The 15,192-nt window shown below is 42.3% G+C and overlaps 1 protein-coding gene across 1 annotated transcript; it reads right to left on the bottom strand.

The window, feature by feature from the left end:
• Positions 1–469: 469 nt before the first annotated feature.
• LOC140001379 (coiled-coil domain-containing protein 90B, mitochondrial-like) lies at positions 470–10,623 on the bottom strand. The gene is made up of 9 exons (XM_072032821.1): positions 10,452–10,623; positions 8,584–8,703; positions 5,998–6,101; positions 4,966–5,067; positions 4,221–4,262; positions 4,069–4,140; positions 3,910–3,963; positions 3,012–3,126; positions 470–1,885 (listed from the first exon to the last, which is right to left on the bottom strand). The coding sequence occupies exons 1-9, from the start codon at positions 10,561–10,563 to the stop codon at positions 1,830–1,832; spliced, it is 777 nt and encodes a 258-aa protein (XP_071888922.1). The 5' UTR covers positions 10,564–10,623; the 3' UTR covers positions 470–1,829.
• Positions 10,624–15,192: the final 4,569 nt, after the last annotated feature.

The following is a 15,192-nucleotide window of genomic DNA, read 5'->3' as shown; positions in this document are numbered from 1 at the left end:
CAAGTTTTGAAGTTACTGGAAAAAAATCAAATTGTATTTGTGTGCATACACAAGAGACTGGGGGAGAGGCATGCAACAGAACAACCTAAGCCTTGTTACAAAGAGGAGAAAAACAGTCTCCAGAGCCCTCCTCAAGGTGTAGGGGGGTGATGGTGGTAGGAAGCTGTAGTAGATAAAATTTCATACATCACTGCTGGAGCTATTCTCATGTAGGAACAGTGCAAAAGATGAACACAGGTCTTGCAGCGAACTTCAGAAATAGTTATAGCTCATACTAGGATGGATTTGTATATGCAACAGTTACAAGAGACAAGTCACTGCCTGAAGTTCTTGCTGCTGGCTCCTGTGCCTATGTCACTAGCACAACAGAAAAAACAGCCTCATGTCTCAACACAACAGCACTGTGCTCATTATAGACCCCACATTTTTACAATCTGGTAATCTGTATTAAAGTCTCTCAGACAGCAAATATAAGAGATTAATTTTATTTTCATAAATGTAGATGGTAAATACATAATGTCATGCACAGATTACAAGAACTTGCAGGATAGCAGCAAGTTCAACTGCAAACAGAACCGCAATACAAAAGTTGCCACTATACAGCACTATAAACTCTGTACCCCATAAAGGGCTTACTCTGATAAAGTTTAGTCCAGCAAGGGCTTTTTTATTTTTTATTATTACTATTAAAAGAAATCTACCTAAGCATAGGCATTTGTACTCAAGATGTGACTGCTTCAGGGAAGGCATCCACCCTTTACATCCCATCTCTGGAACTAGAGCTGTGAAGGCCTTGCAGAAAGCAGAGGAGGGATCATCACCACCTGAAGGTTGAGCCTGCCTCACAGCATTACGGACCACTCCAGAGGAGCATGGAGATGGGAGCAGGACAACCAGAGCCACAATGGCACTACCTGAGGTGCTGAGTTTCTGTGCCACAAGTCCGATCTGATATCCAGAAAACACACAACTTTTTATTGGAAATACTTGGTACTCCTTGAAGGGAGGAGTTAAGAGCACTTGTCAGCCCCTGGGCTGTATGCAGTTGGTGAGAACAGAGGCATTTCCCCTCAGAAAGAGGAGGACAGAAATTATCCCACTGGAGAACTGGCCACTGGGGTTACAGAGATTGTAAGAGATATTAAAAATAACTACATCTGTAGATACATTTTCATTTTACATGAGATTTTAACTGTATGTAAACCATTTTTCAAGAAGAACAAGGATTCTTTAGTACAGGCCTTGGAGTGTGTTTATATATATATATAAATATATATATATTCATATTTAATTATGAAAATAGAAAACCAAAGGGCCAAGCTTCAACCCATCACAAAAAGCAAGCACAGACTAAAGGCAAACATCCAGCTCCTATTTTTCAGATTACGTTGCTTGGTCAGGGTAGATCTGCTGGAATTCTCCTGTGTTGGTAATACTAATTTAGAAACAGTAGTCCCATATTCTCATGGGTATGTCAAGTGTTTAGTATCTCCAGTTTGAGTGGAGCTGAGAGCACTGGAAGTGTTCTAAAATACAACAGACTTGATTCTAAAACCTATTAGGAAACACTTGCTGATTTTATATAGGGAATCTTTTGAAATAAATACATTATTCAATAGGGGACAATGAAATATTACTATTATTTGCCTACTCCGCACTCAATTATTTTGATCTTTAGTGTTACAAAGTCAGAAAACACTTCAGTGCACACTAAGAGTATCAAAACAAAAAGGTACCAAAGTTATCTAAGCTCAACTGTGATCATCTACTTGATGTTGCTTGGGTGGCCTTTTCTCCAGCTGTATTTGATGCACTCGTTCCATTCAGATCTATTTCCAGAACCTGTAAAATCCCAGTGCTATTGCTAAGCAAGTGAATACTGAAGCTGTTAAAAAAAAAAAAAAAAGTAGTAATCAGATGAATGTTAAATCATATCACCTTTTAAATACAGGAAATTAATTGCAAACATATAGAAGGATATCTAAAGTACTGCTTCTGAAACTTCCTCTATTGTTACAGTAGTGAAAATGCTGGAAAACAATGACTTGTCTCAGGTGCAGCATCCTGCATGGTAGCACTGCCTAGGCAGTGAGACAGGAGGTCAAACTACTCAGCAGCCTGCAGAACCATTTTTTCAGGAACACATCTGAGTCACGGTGGATAACAGAGCACAACAGACTACAGTGATTTTTACTGTTGTTGCCCATCTATCAGTAACTGTATTACAGAATAGAAGGCTGTATCTAGTCTTTCATTAAACATGATTAAAAAGATTTTCCACTGAGCAAAACGACAACACGCATTTCACATGACACTAGGGTATCATCTCTGAAGTCTGATGAGTTGTCTTCCAGATTTGTTGAACCAGTGTTTTCCCTCTGAACTTGTTCTCTTTTCCAAATGTAAGTAGGTTTCCCTCTGAACTTGTTCTTACTTCCCAATATAATGTGTAACTGTCTTCTTATCCAGCTCAAATGAAATACAGATTTCATTGGTTACACATTGAAAACTCCATCACAAATCAGACTTAAATTTGTTCTGCTTTGTAGAGGAACTCTACAAAGTACCGCCACAGTGAAACTGTGTGGAAGTCAGAATGGGAGATGGAACTGCTCACTCTCAGGCTAATCCTCAAAGCTTGCTAACATTCTCAAGCAATCTCTGGAAAACTTTTGAAGCAACCCTGCCACATAAACTGTCAGACTAGACAGGGTATTTTGATTTCTTTCCCCATCTCTTTATTTATTTTAATGTCCATGGTCCTCCTAATCCCGGTTTGGGGCACAATCATACACCAACTGCAGCGTTTGTTGTGTTCTCACCTCTTCTGTGCTCTGCGTTCCATTTCTTTCAATCACGGCGGGGGGGAAGCCCCCACCAAATTCGAGTTATCAGCTGCTGCGCAGCTGACTTTTTGAATTCACTTGGCGAGTAATCTTGAGTAAGTCTTGAAAAAAAACGTACACATCCAAAATACTCCACTGGCACTCACCTCCTTGCCTATCACATACCTGCCAGGTAACGTATCGTATCCAGTTTATTTGATTCCATCAGTGTTTTTAAGGAAGCTATTTCAGTGTCAATTTTATTACTGATTTCTGAAATAACGCTGTTGGTACTTGAATCCTGAAACATTAAGACAGGGCATATATTTGACAATGATCTCAAGCTTTGCAAAACCAAACAGGAATACCATACTACCAGCAAGAAGAAAGAGAAATTTCCAACCTATCAGTGAAGTAAAATATTTAATACCTAAGTGACCTTCGAAAACACAGAACAGCATTTAATACAATCCAGGAAGGATATTAAGGATGGAGATAGAAAAAGAGAAAAAACATCTGTACGACCTAAGTTTTATCTCTGATTTGCCAAGTGCCTCCTAAAGGAGGCATTCTACAATGTGCAGATAGTACCCCTGAATTTTTGCTGAACAAAGTTTTAAGAATTCACGAGCCATATCTGGGAAATGGATGAGATGCTGAAGATGGGAAACGTCCATCATCAGCCTCTTAGACTTCAGTGCCTTCCAGGAGGTTTTAAAGACTGCCAGCCCTTGAAACTTGCTTGGCTGTAGGTAGCTGAACCATCCCACTGGCAGGGCTGACCAGCTCATCCCTTAGCACTGGGGAGAGCAGCATGCTGGTGCATGCCCACCTGTAACAGCCTACACAAAGGCACTCTGGAAGGGAGGGAACAAGTCTCGTACGCCTTCTGCTTGGGTGATGTTTTGCACAAATCCCCCACACTGAAGCAATAATCACGTACAACATGCGTATGTGATACATGCTGACATTTTGTTTTACTACATTCAAGTATTTATTAAGCTTCTCAAAAGCTGTGTGTTCATGCAACATGTAATGTATAACTATCCTGCTCAATATAAAATGGCTTTTATTCACTACTTACTTTTTTATGAAACTCTGTAGTTGCCTCCATCAATTTCCTTTCTTGATCTGTAAACTGTGGATAAAAGATAAATTACAATTGTAGATAAAGATAAATTACAATTTATGTCATTACAAAATGACATTAAACTGGGCAGAGTATCTTCATAGACCAGCTTACCATATCTGTCACTCTGCTCCTCTCCAGGTTTATATCTAGCTTACTGTCAGCTCGGATTTTACCGGTTTCATTCTGTAGAACAAAAAAAAGATCAAGAAAATAACTAGTTACTTCCCCCAGCATGAGTGTATAGCTACTTGCTGTTTACTCACCATTAACTGCTGTTTAACTTGATCTAATTCAATTTTCATTTTCTAGATGAAGAGGAAAAAAAGTTTTTAGTAAAGTCAGAAAAATGCTGGCCGAGCCAATCAGTTCTGTGTTACTGCTGCACATAAGTGATTACTCTTCCACAATTTTTCTCCCAGCAGAGCAATTTGTTCCTAGCTACGCTACTTAGGCTATTTAATCTATATCCTATAGATTATCTATATTCTGTGTGGTATATCTATACAGCCAGATGTGATCTGCTGGAAATTTTTCATAAAGCGAAGGAATCATTTTGTGAAGACATACAATGAAGATCTTGTGATTCTCAGACTAAAGAGAGCAGAAAAACACTAAAATGCTGTCAGGCAAAACTGAAACATGTCTAAATCACCAGTTTAATTAAATTGTTGCAAAGAAATGGCTGACTGTTCTCCCTGGATTATGCTCTTAATGGTGACAAGGCTAATGGAATCACCCCTAAATAAAAATACAGAAGGTGATTATAAGATGTGAACATTTTTTTTTCCTTCCAGAGGAATTAAACAAGTTGTATGAAATTAAATATACTTTTATACGATCCCAGGAGTTGCAACATATAAACATTTCAACTCCTGGTAAAAAGCATCCATAATTACTTCTACGTAAATATTTTGCACCACAGAAATGTACAACAGATATAATCCAATTTAATTAAACAGTTAAATTGCAGTTCATTTAGTGTAATTAAAAATGTTTATTTATTAGTACCTCATTCTCAGCTCTCAAGTTTGCAAATTCACTTTTTTCCAGAATAACCATATCTTTTCGAATGGAGTCCAAATGTGCCATTATCTGCTGTAAAGTTATTTCCTTAGAAACAACAACAAAAAGTCAATGATTAAGTTTCACGCTTTCCAATAAGAAAAGATTTCATGTTTAAACTTACGGAATTAGCTACAGCAAAGCATTAAAACATGAAGAGTCTCCAACAGGAAAGTGACAGAATCATAGAATTTCATAGCTGCAACTGTTTTTTGACAGACTTGAGAAAAGCAGACGGTGTTTTTTACAGTTGCTTTTATGTTAACTCTGAATTTAAGCAAAAAAGCCAGAGGTATCTAGTCTAAGCATTTATGAAGTGAAACAAAAAAAGTTCAGATTTGTCCTTCCATTTTCCATGAACGTTCAGTAGCCTATCAAACAAGTTGGCAGTTGGAATCCAGCTCCTAACTAAGCACTTACGGGCATCCACAGCTTCTCTGTCAGGGCAGCCTGTTACACAGCCTCCCCACCCTCTGAATGAAGAATTTCCTCCTTATATCTAATCTAAACCTACCCTCTTGTAGTTTTTAAAGCCATTCCCCCTTGTCCTATCACTGCAACTCCTGACAAAGATTCCCTCCCCAGCTTTCCTGCAGGACACTGTAGGTACTGGCAGGCTGCTGTAAGGTCTTCCTGGAGCCTTCTCTTCTCCAGGCTGAACAACCCCAACTCCCTCAGCCTGTCTTCACAGGAGAGGTGCTCCAGCCCTCTCATCATCCATGTAGTTCTCTAGATTCGCTCTAATAATTCCATATCCTTCCTGGACCCCAGAGCTGAAGGCAGGGCTCCAGGTGGGGTCTCATGAGAGCACAGCAGAGGTGGACAGAGGGTATTCTTAGCATCACCTTGAGACCTCGCTCAGTAAGGTATTTATAGTACTAAAGAGAGTTGCACTTGTCCTTCAAATATGCAAGCATGTGCCATTGTGCTTATACAGTGCTGAGTATTTATTTATACACACCATAAATAAGTTCTTACCTGCTGAGCCTGGGTAACCATATCCTTATAGACTGTGTCTAAACTGACATTTGACAGGGTGATTAACGCTGATACGATGGTCTCTGCTTGTTCTTTTGCGAAGCCTGAAAAACAGGTGAAGGATGAGAAATTAAGGTAACATTAGAAAGCTGGGTGACGAATAGGGCAAGAGGTCCATAAGAAATCGGGACACTCAAGTGCTGTACTTAGCTACAGTAGCAAACGGGAAGTCACACAGTCACTGAAAACTGATGGTGAAAGCTGGTCGGTGTGACATGTTACTACGTAAAAAACAGACAATGCTGCAAAAACCTGAAGATCATTAACGTTCAATACACTGAAACAGTCTTTGCAAGCAGCTGATGGGACTACCAAATTTCTGTACCGTGTTTAACTGCTCATGCGTTATAAAAATAATTGAACAAAATTTTACCTTACTATAAACCTTTGCAAATTCTACTAAACCCAAACTCACCTTTGGCCATGCACCACGTATCCTACAGAATAATAAAATTAAAAGCTGAGTTTATATTCACCTGCATATATTCAAAGTTTCCTGTGCAGCTGTGAATACATGTAAAACTGATTTGAAAACTGCTGTATCCATTGACTTTACAATTCAGGCTGCAAGATGTGTGCTTTCTGAGGATAAAAATTACACTTTGTTGATAGCTCAGTGCAATTTTGAACTGTTTGAAGATGATGTATGGTAAAGAGTAGAAAAAAAAAGCTGCCATGTCAATTAAATCTGATTCAGTGCTGTGGGCTTGGACCCTAACAATCTATTTCCAGCAATCTCTTTGATGTGTTGTATTTCAGTTGCTCCATTTCCCAGCTTGGGATCAATTAACTTTTCATTGAAATATGCTTTCAAGGCAAATTATTAAGAAAAACATCAGTGAACTCTTCTGAAGTACAGGACTCGAACTGTAACACTGGCTTGTATTACTTGTATTACAAAAGCTCTCATGCTTTATGACATTTTTCTTCCACTAAGAGGTGTGGTTGCATCGCTTCAGTTTCTCTGAATTTTCAGGGTTGCTTAGGTTCTTGCTATTTCTTTTGTTTTTCCTCTATTCTTACTTGCTGCTTGGAAGTTTAGAAAATGTGAAGAAATTCACACGTGCAAGAGTTAAGACTCTGGAGCCTGAAAACTGCCTGCAGCAAGTCTGACAAACATTAAAAGCATCCCTTAGCTTTGTGATTTCTTTTACCTTTTTAAAGGTAAAAGAATTTTTTCACTTTTTTTTTTTTTTTTTTTTTTACCTTTTTTGTGATTTCTTTTAACTGTTACCTTTACAGCCCTGTCACTGTGATACTAAAGGGTCTGTTGTAGTTATGGAACAAATTAATAAATTGCTTTATAGCAGCAGACCAGCATCAGACAGACTTCACCTTACGTTCTAAAGGAACTAGACAGAGAAATAACTGAATTAGTACTCAGGACAAGTAACATCTAACAAGCTATCCTGGCTCCTCAAGTACTGGAAAGTGACAAATACAACATCAGTTCTAACAATAATTCCAGAAGAGATGTAAAGAACTAGGGGCTGACAAGTCAGACACACATGAAACAAACAAAAACAGAAAAAAAAAATATTAGTGTACTATTAAGAGTCTTCTAGGTACTAAGACACATTATTAGTAGACCTTAACAGTGGAAAAAATCCTAACTCAATTGGATAAAGCTGCAGCTGTCACTTAGGAGAACGATCTTGCGATTGTAACCGAGAATTGATAGCCTGACAAAGACATCAGCTCAATGCTTAGGAGGATCAGCAGAGCAAACCAAACTTTAGGAATTACTTAGAAAAAAAAAATGCCAGCAGCTCTGTTCCTTCCCCTGTGAGGCAGCTTCTGCTTGGGAAAATCCAATGAACTAAGAATCTTCTGTTTGAAAAAAAATAATGATGGGGGAACGTGACATACATTTACGTAATCTTAAGTGACATGAGAGATCAAATATTCATTCCTCCTTCCTTCAAAAGGACTGAGGGGCATCAAATTAACACAGTGGAAGCCAGGTTCTACATAAACAAAAGGAAGTATTTTTCCACACACTGAGTGGACTTCTGAAACTCCATGAGAAAGGATGTTGTGGGTACTAACCGACCCAGAGTAGTTCAGGGGCTTAATGAACTTACAGAAGGAATTCCCTTGGAGGTCACCAAAACTCCTACCCAGCACAAAATACCTCCAAGGTGAGAGCAGTTGGAGGCCTAGAAGGTACGAGGGGATATGCCACTGATCTGCCCCATTTTTACACTCTTCTGCAGACAAGGACTTGCAGTCCTATAAGGGACAGAACCCTGGGCTAGACAGATCTTTCAGCTGACAACAGACAGACACATTCACTAAATAAAAAAACAGGTATTAAGGATGTATTATGCTCCTCAGCTGGAAGATACTATGCAAATTTACCTACAGCTACAAAAAAAAGGTAAATTTAATGTAAGATTTAATTTGTATGGTTACAGAAGCATCAAAAAGTATCAGATGCCTAGCCTGCACCAGACTTTAGTACTAAAGTACTATAGTACTTTAATTCCAAGTTTTTCTGTGAATTATTTAACAGACATCACTTACCATGGGCTTCCAGATCCTGCACTAAGGCATGAGTATCAAAAGTCACTCTCCTCTGTTCCAGTGGAGTGATATCAACTCTTCTCACATCGTATGAATTCCTAAGGAGCGTGGCAGCAAAGCCTGGAAGTGACAAACAGGTATTTGAAACTTCACCCAGTTGGTTTATCATGCAATACAGTAATTTTCTTTCACCGTAGCAAAGCCACGTGGAAGTTGCAACAAAAAGCTGGGTCGTTTTGGTTCCCTGGTTACAGCACACATCTGAAGCCACCAGTCCTCTCTTTTCTTAGGGAATCTATACCACCCAGGACTCACACATCAATTTTAAGTGTGTTCCTATAACTAGAGAGCCGTGCAGGACAAGCATCCTGATACACAAGAAATAAAACTACCACAAGTAACAACAATAGGAGAAACCTGATTTAAGTGATGTTTCTCATCTTTTAAAACATGACCTTTCCAACACACTGGCAGTTTCTGCTGGTTACGGTTAACAATTATTTGGCTCTTCACAAAATCCCTCGACTATATTCTCTTTACACATTCTCCTACCACTATCCAGCAGAGAGTGCCAGGCGTGCAGATAAAGGTACACACACATGACACTGATCTAACATTCAGGATTAATTTGTTGGTTCACCAGTAACTGGGTGAAAAAGCAATGCTGGTACCTAACACATCCTAGATCTCCTTAGATCAAGACCCACCCTGTTTATTATGTTAGTACCTTCCCACAGGATGCTTTTGGTTTCTCTGCCTTTATTTCAAGGATACTTTTCAGTTCATCTCATCACCATACACCTTGCTGATTGCATTCTGACAGAATCTTTGTTATCTAAAATGCTCTGTTACTTCTAAATGCACGCTTAGTTGAAACCTCCCTGGCTCTCTCTGTTAATGAAACTGTTTTTTATTTAGGTGCTTACTTGAATGCTTTTTATCATTTAAACCAAAAGGAAGTTATGCTGTGACACTGATGGATAAGGTAAGTGCTACCTTTTATTGTCTCTAAAGTGACTTAAACTAAGCTAGATGTAGTATCCAAATCAAAGTCCATGTTAGATTTAAGATGAGAGAAAGGAAAAAAAGCATGTTTACGTACATGAACTACATACAACTCATTACAAGTAACTCTAAAACTTAACACCCCTCCCATTGCGTCATAACAGCTTTCAATTATGGAGCTCTTTGTCTGCTAAATGTGTCGACTGATATTTTCTCCGGGATTACCAGGGCTTGCAGCGACAGAAGTGGCAATAGTTTTGCTGAAAGAGAGCATGTTTCAACTGGACTTATGCTAGATTTTTTTTTTTTTAAACTGTCCCAGGCTGCCCACAGAAGCTGTGGATGCCCCATCCCTGGAGGTGTTCAAGGCCAGGCTGATGGGGCTTTGGGCAACCTGGGCTGTAGGGAGGCTTGGAACTGAAGGTCTTTAAAGGCCCCTTCCGACCCAAACTGTGATTCTGTGACACGTCTGACACCGCCTATCTCAAAAGAGCTAAAATTACAGCACAAATCTTTTGGTAGCCTACGCAAGCTGCCAGCACTCTGAGCACACCTCTCCGTGCCCCTCCGCTACCTTCTACTGCTCCTCCTGCACCGCAGAGCTGCTGCCAGCCCCCCAGCTCCTGCGGGCACCTCCTCCCCCGGCAGCCGTTCTGCGCTCCCCCCGCAGAGGCCCCCACACCCCCTTCAGGGGGGCCGCCCCCACCGAGGGCCCAGCTCCCCCCCCCCACGCCACCTCCACCCCGAGGCCCCCTCCTGCCGCCTCCGCCCCGCGTCACCGGGCGGCTCCCGGGGCTCGCCCGTCAGGTCTGCGGCTCCCAGCGGGCCGCGAGCCAAACCACGGCCCCTCGGCCGCCTCTCACCTCTGCGAGGAACCGGAGGGAGCGCGGCCCGAGGCGGCTGAGGCGGGAGCGGGGCCGGCCGGGAGGCGGCCCAGGAGGCGAGGAGCGCAGCGCAGCGCCCGCCGCCCCTCATCGCCGCCTCAGCCGCCAGGCGCCAGGCACCGCCCGCCCGCCGCACCGCCCTCCTCCGCTCGGCCCCGCGGGCAGCGCTGGGAAGCGGAGTCCTCGGAGGGACGGCGAGCAGGGGAGGAGCCGCAGCGCAGAGAGCAGGAAGGGCTCCGGCCGCCGCTTTGGGCTGGCGGCGGGCTCCCCTCAGGCGCCATGGTGGGGTCGTCCCCGCTTACCAGCTCTGGTTATCGCCAGCAACTTTGGCTATATGCAGTGAAGAGTTACATATGCGTGAAGTTTCCCAATATGCCTGTACATATGCATAACCTATCCCCGCTTTGGGATTAAGCAAACCCCCATTCCTCTGTGAAATGTGTTCATCTGATTTGTGTCAATACGGAGCAATGCTAGGGCCGCATGATGTGATGAAATGTGACCTTCTGTCTTACATACCCTTGTATATTCGCCAATGATTTTTCCGGTGCTCTTCCTTTACTAGTGACCATAGCAAATCAGAGGGGATGACTAATTTCCCTTTCCCTTCTTCGGTAATAGCGCATCCCTCTTGGTTATACTCTCCCTTTTGACTTTTGATTAATTTTCTGTCCTTTTTGTTGTATACTGGCTCACTTTCAAGGGGGATCTACCCATCTGGGATCAGGGCTCCCTCAGTTGCTACCCCATCTTATGCTGCTTCTTTTGCCTCTCTATCCGCCAGATTGTTTCCTTCCTCCAATTCTGAACTCACCTTCTGGTGTGCCTTAATATGCATGACTGCTACCTTTTCAGGTCGTTGGACCGCTTCTAATAAGAGCGTTATCTCCTTCGCATGTTTGATGTTTTTCCCTTGTGAGTTCGACAGTCCTCTTTCTTTCCAGATGGCTCCGTGTGCGTGCACAACACCAAATGCATACCTTGAGTCCGTATAGATGTTTATTTTCTTTTCTTTTGCTATTTCTGAGGCACGGGTCAGAGCAATTATCTCGGCCTTTTGTGCAGAGGTATCTGTTGGCAAAGGTCCAGATTCTATTACCTCTTTGCAAGTGATAATTGCATACCCAGCATGTTGTTTTCCGCTGATGATGTAACTGCTCCCATCAGTGAACCAGATTTCCACATCATCAAAAGGAACTTATGGCTGGAGTAGGTAGCTTCAATGGTCTCCAGGCAGTCGTGGTGTACTGGCTCCCCTTTGGTTTCCGCTGAGGAAAGAAGCTGGGTTGACAATGTTAGTTACCACTATTTCTATATCACCTACCGGGATAGCATGGTATTTCAGGAACCTTTGTGGGGAAAGCCAGTGACCACCTTTCGCTTCTGGCGCTACGGACACTGTGTGAGATACCAGCACAGTTATTTTCTGGCCCAAGGTGAACTTGTGTGCTTCCTGGATATTTTGCACCACTGCTGCAACGGCTCTGAGGCATCCCAGCCATCCCTTGGCAGCAGCATCCAGCTGCTTCGAAAAATAAGCAACTGCCCTCCGCTATGGGCCCAGGTCCTGTGCTAGTATTCCCAGGGCAATCCCCTGTTTCTCATGGGAGAAGAAGAATGGTTTATTCACATCTGGAAGTCCCAGAGCTGGGGCTGACATGAGAGCCTTCTTTAGTTGAAAGGACTCCTTTGTCCATTGGAGGTCCCTGTTCCCATTTGCAATGAGCACATACAGCGCTTTTACAAGCAGTTGTGGTGGTTTTACTGTGCTGGGCAGCTAAACACCACAACCGCTCTCTCACTCCCCCTCCTTAGATGAGGAGGGGGAGAAGTAAAGCAAAGAACAACTCATGGGTTGAGATAAGGATAATTAAAGGGAAATAATAATAATTAAGGAAAGATTATTATGAACTAAACAATTTAACTAAAGGGAAATAAAAAGGGAAAGGGGAAAAGGGAGGGGGAAAGAGAAAATAAAAAAAAAAGGGGAGGAAAACAAATGAATAAAACAAATGAAGGCTGTGTGGAAGTGCAGAGGAAAGAAATTACTCTCTACTTCCCACAAATGAGCGATGATTGACCATGTCCTTGAAGCAGGGCCTCAACGCACGTAGCCAGTGTTCGGGAGGAGGACCGACGTTTTCAGGAGAGCCCACCCCTCCCTTCTTCTTCCTGTTTCCACCTTTTATTGCTGAGTGTGACATCACATGGTATGGAATATCCCTTTGGTTGGTTTAGGTCAGCTGCCCTGGTGATGTTTCTCTTCTCACTTTTTGCCAACCCCCTAGGAGGGTTAGAGAAAGGCCCGATGCTGTGCCAGTGCTGCTCAGCAGTAGACACAACACTGGTGTGATAACACTGCTGTTCCAGCTACAAGTGCAGAGTACAGCTCTGTATGGGCTGCTGCAGGGAAAGTTAACATTCCAGCCAGACCCAGTACAGCAGGCCATAATTATAGATCCGCAATCTGCACCACCTCGTCATTCCCAAAAAAGGTTCGCAGTTCCTTTATTGTCTCAGGTTTCAGGGTTTGACATATTGCTTCTTTGTGGTCTTGCCCCAAGGCCCATTGTCTGGCACTAACTTCATAACCCAGGTAAATCACCTTCTGCTTTACCACCTGAGCCTTCTTCAATATCCTGTACCCCTGAAGTCCCAGAAAGTTTAAAAGGCTTACTATCCAGGCCACACAGGCTTCTTTTGTCTGGGTGGCTATTAGGATGTCATCTATGTATTGCAACAGTCTTCCTCCCCCAGGTGGGGCTTCCCACGGCTCCAAGTCCTTCATGAGTTGGTCTCCGAATAAGGTGGGTGAATTTTTAAAGCCCTGAGGCAACCTTGTCCATGTGAGCTATGTTTTGTGCCCGCTTTTAGGGCTTTATGTGCGGAAAGCAAACTCCACAATCAGTAGGATTGTAAAGTAGGTATGTTTATTTAGTGCTGGGCAGCACAGGGGGTAGTCCCACCAAAGTCGTGTGCACCCCAATGCAGCACTTGCCTTGGTTATATGTGGTGAAGAGTTACATATGCATGAAGTTTCTCAAGATGCCTATACATATGCATGACCTATCCCCGCTTTGTATTAAAATTAGTTCCAGGGATTTGTTTTCATAGATTTCTCCTATCCGTGCTTGCGCAGTGTTTTCTGGTAGTGGTCGCCAGGGGTCGTGGGGATGAAGATTAGTGAGTCTTCCTCGTCACCGCTGGTTGACCTCTCATCTCAGTGCAGACTCATAAGCTTCTCAGCTTCTGCTTAAACTGCAGATTCGGTTTCAGTTGGTTCTTGAAACGTGTTTCCTGTTTTCTATCAGGATCTGTTTTTCGTGAGGAGTCCCAGAATTTCCTGCCTCAGTTTCTTTGCACAATAGGGAGCAGAAGATACAGTACATGTCCTTTACCTGCCTTATTTACTAAAATTCTTTTGGCTTCCTTTCATATGCTCATTAGCCTATCTTATCTACTAAAATTCTTTCAGCCTCCTCTCAGTCCCCCCTTTTCGAGAGGATTAGTAAATTATTTCACTATTTTAATACAGTGTTTCTTTTGTCCGACATTCTCTCAAAGTATTCATTGGACTCCAATTTTTGTCTTAATTGATTCTTCTTCCTCACTATAGGAGTCTCCCGTATTCTTAACACCACAAGGCACATCGTAGTGGAGGACTGGTTAGTATTAGGTCAGAGGTTGGACTAGGTGATCTGGGAGGTGTCTTCCAACCTAGACAATTCTGTGATTCTGTGTGATTCTGTATTACTATGCAGAGTGCAATGGACAAAATCATGATTATGATTATTGTGACAAATAGCTGTTTCAGCCAAGTTAAATTTGGTAGCCAGGAAGCTGATTTTTCTAAAAAACCTGTAATCCCGCAGGAGGAAGCATTCTGAGCTATTACATGAAGGATTTTATTTTTTCCTAAATCTGTCTTGATCTGTTTTTGCTTGTTTACATATACACAACAAGTCTGATTTATTACTGTACATAGTCTCCCTTTCTTAGCTAAAAGCATGTCCAGTCCCATTCTATTTTGGAGCATCACTTTATGTAGGGACGAAACCTCCTCTTGCAATGCTGAAAGAGCATCAGCTGTAGCATTCTTAATGGCTTCTAGTGTGGCTGAAATATTTACAATAGCTTTCTCTAATTCACTCACTCCCAAAGATGGGATCAACCATCTAATGAAACTGTGGAACCCTGTGGGCCTTATTACAAGGGGATTATCTGGGGACAGCATGGGTCTGCCTCCATAAAGTCTGAATTATTCCTGGGGGCAGGTCAGTACCTCCTCATGGGTTAAGATAGCCTCCGATACAATGACCTTCCCAATTTGGGAGGAGGCTTTTTCCGGGCGTGTCTGTCTCCACACAACCAATAAAACCCCTTCTGTAACTTGAAAATTTGTGTGACTCTTGCACCCGACTCTTTAATTTCAGTAAGAATAAAAATTCCCACGTTCTGACATGTTACAACTATCAGGTTCCTGGGCTAGCCAACTAAGTGGACCTGTACCCAGGCATGGGAACTTGTCATTTAAGCATTAACTTTCCCACATACGAGTAATTCAGATTTCTCACCTAAATATCCATGATCATCATCCTTACCAAACGGACATGTTCCATTTCTTGGGTGTGCAAAGGTTAGCGTCCAATTCGTACTGGGTATTCCCCATACAGGAAGTTCCAGGTTACCCTTAGTCAGTTGTGTACATACCTAACAATCA

This window comes from Anas platyrhynchos, chromosome 1 (genome assembly GCF_047663525.1).
Source record: "Anas platyrhynchos isolate ZD024472 breed Pekin duck chromosome 1, IASCAAS_PekinDuck_T2T, whole genome shotgun sequence".
Classification (NCBI taxonomy): domain Eukaryota; kingdom Metazoa; phylum Chordata; class Aves; order Anseriformes; family Anatidae; genus Anas; species Anas platyrhynchos.
The sequence above is the reverse complement of the archived record's forward strand: the minus strand, read 5'-3'. Positions and strand labels throughout refer to the sequence as shown.

What these genes read in the sequence shown, in the direction of transcription:
- LOC140001379 (XM_072032821.1), bottom strand. Translation starts at nt 10,563, where the DNA reads ATGAGGGGCGGCGGGCGCTGCGCTGCGCTCCTCGCCTCCTGGGCCGCC. An exon ending in GCAGGATCTGGAAGCCCATG is followed by an intron (nt 6,102 to 8,583) that starts GTAAGTGATGTC and finishes CCTGTTTTTCAG; the next exon opens with GCTTCGCAAAAGAACAAGCA. An exon ending in AAGTTAAACAGCAGTTAATG is followed by an intron (nt 4,141 to 4,220) that starts GTGAGTAAACAG and finishes TTTGTTCTACAG; the next exon opens with AATGAAACCGGTAAAATCCG.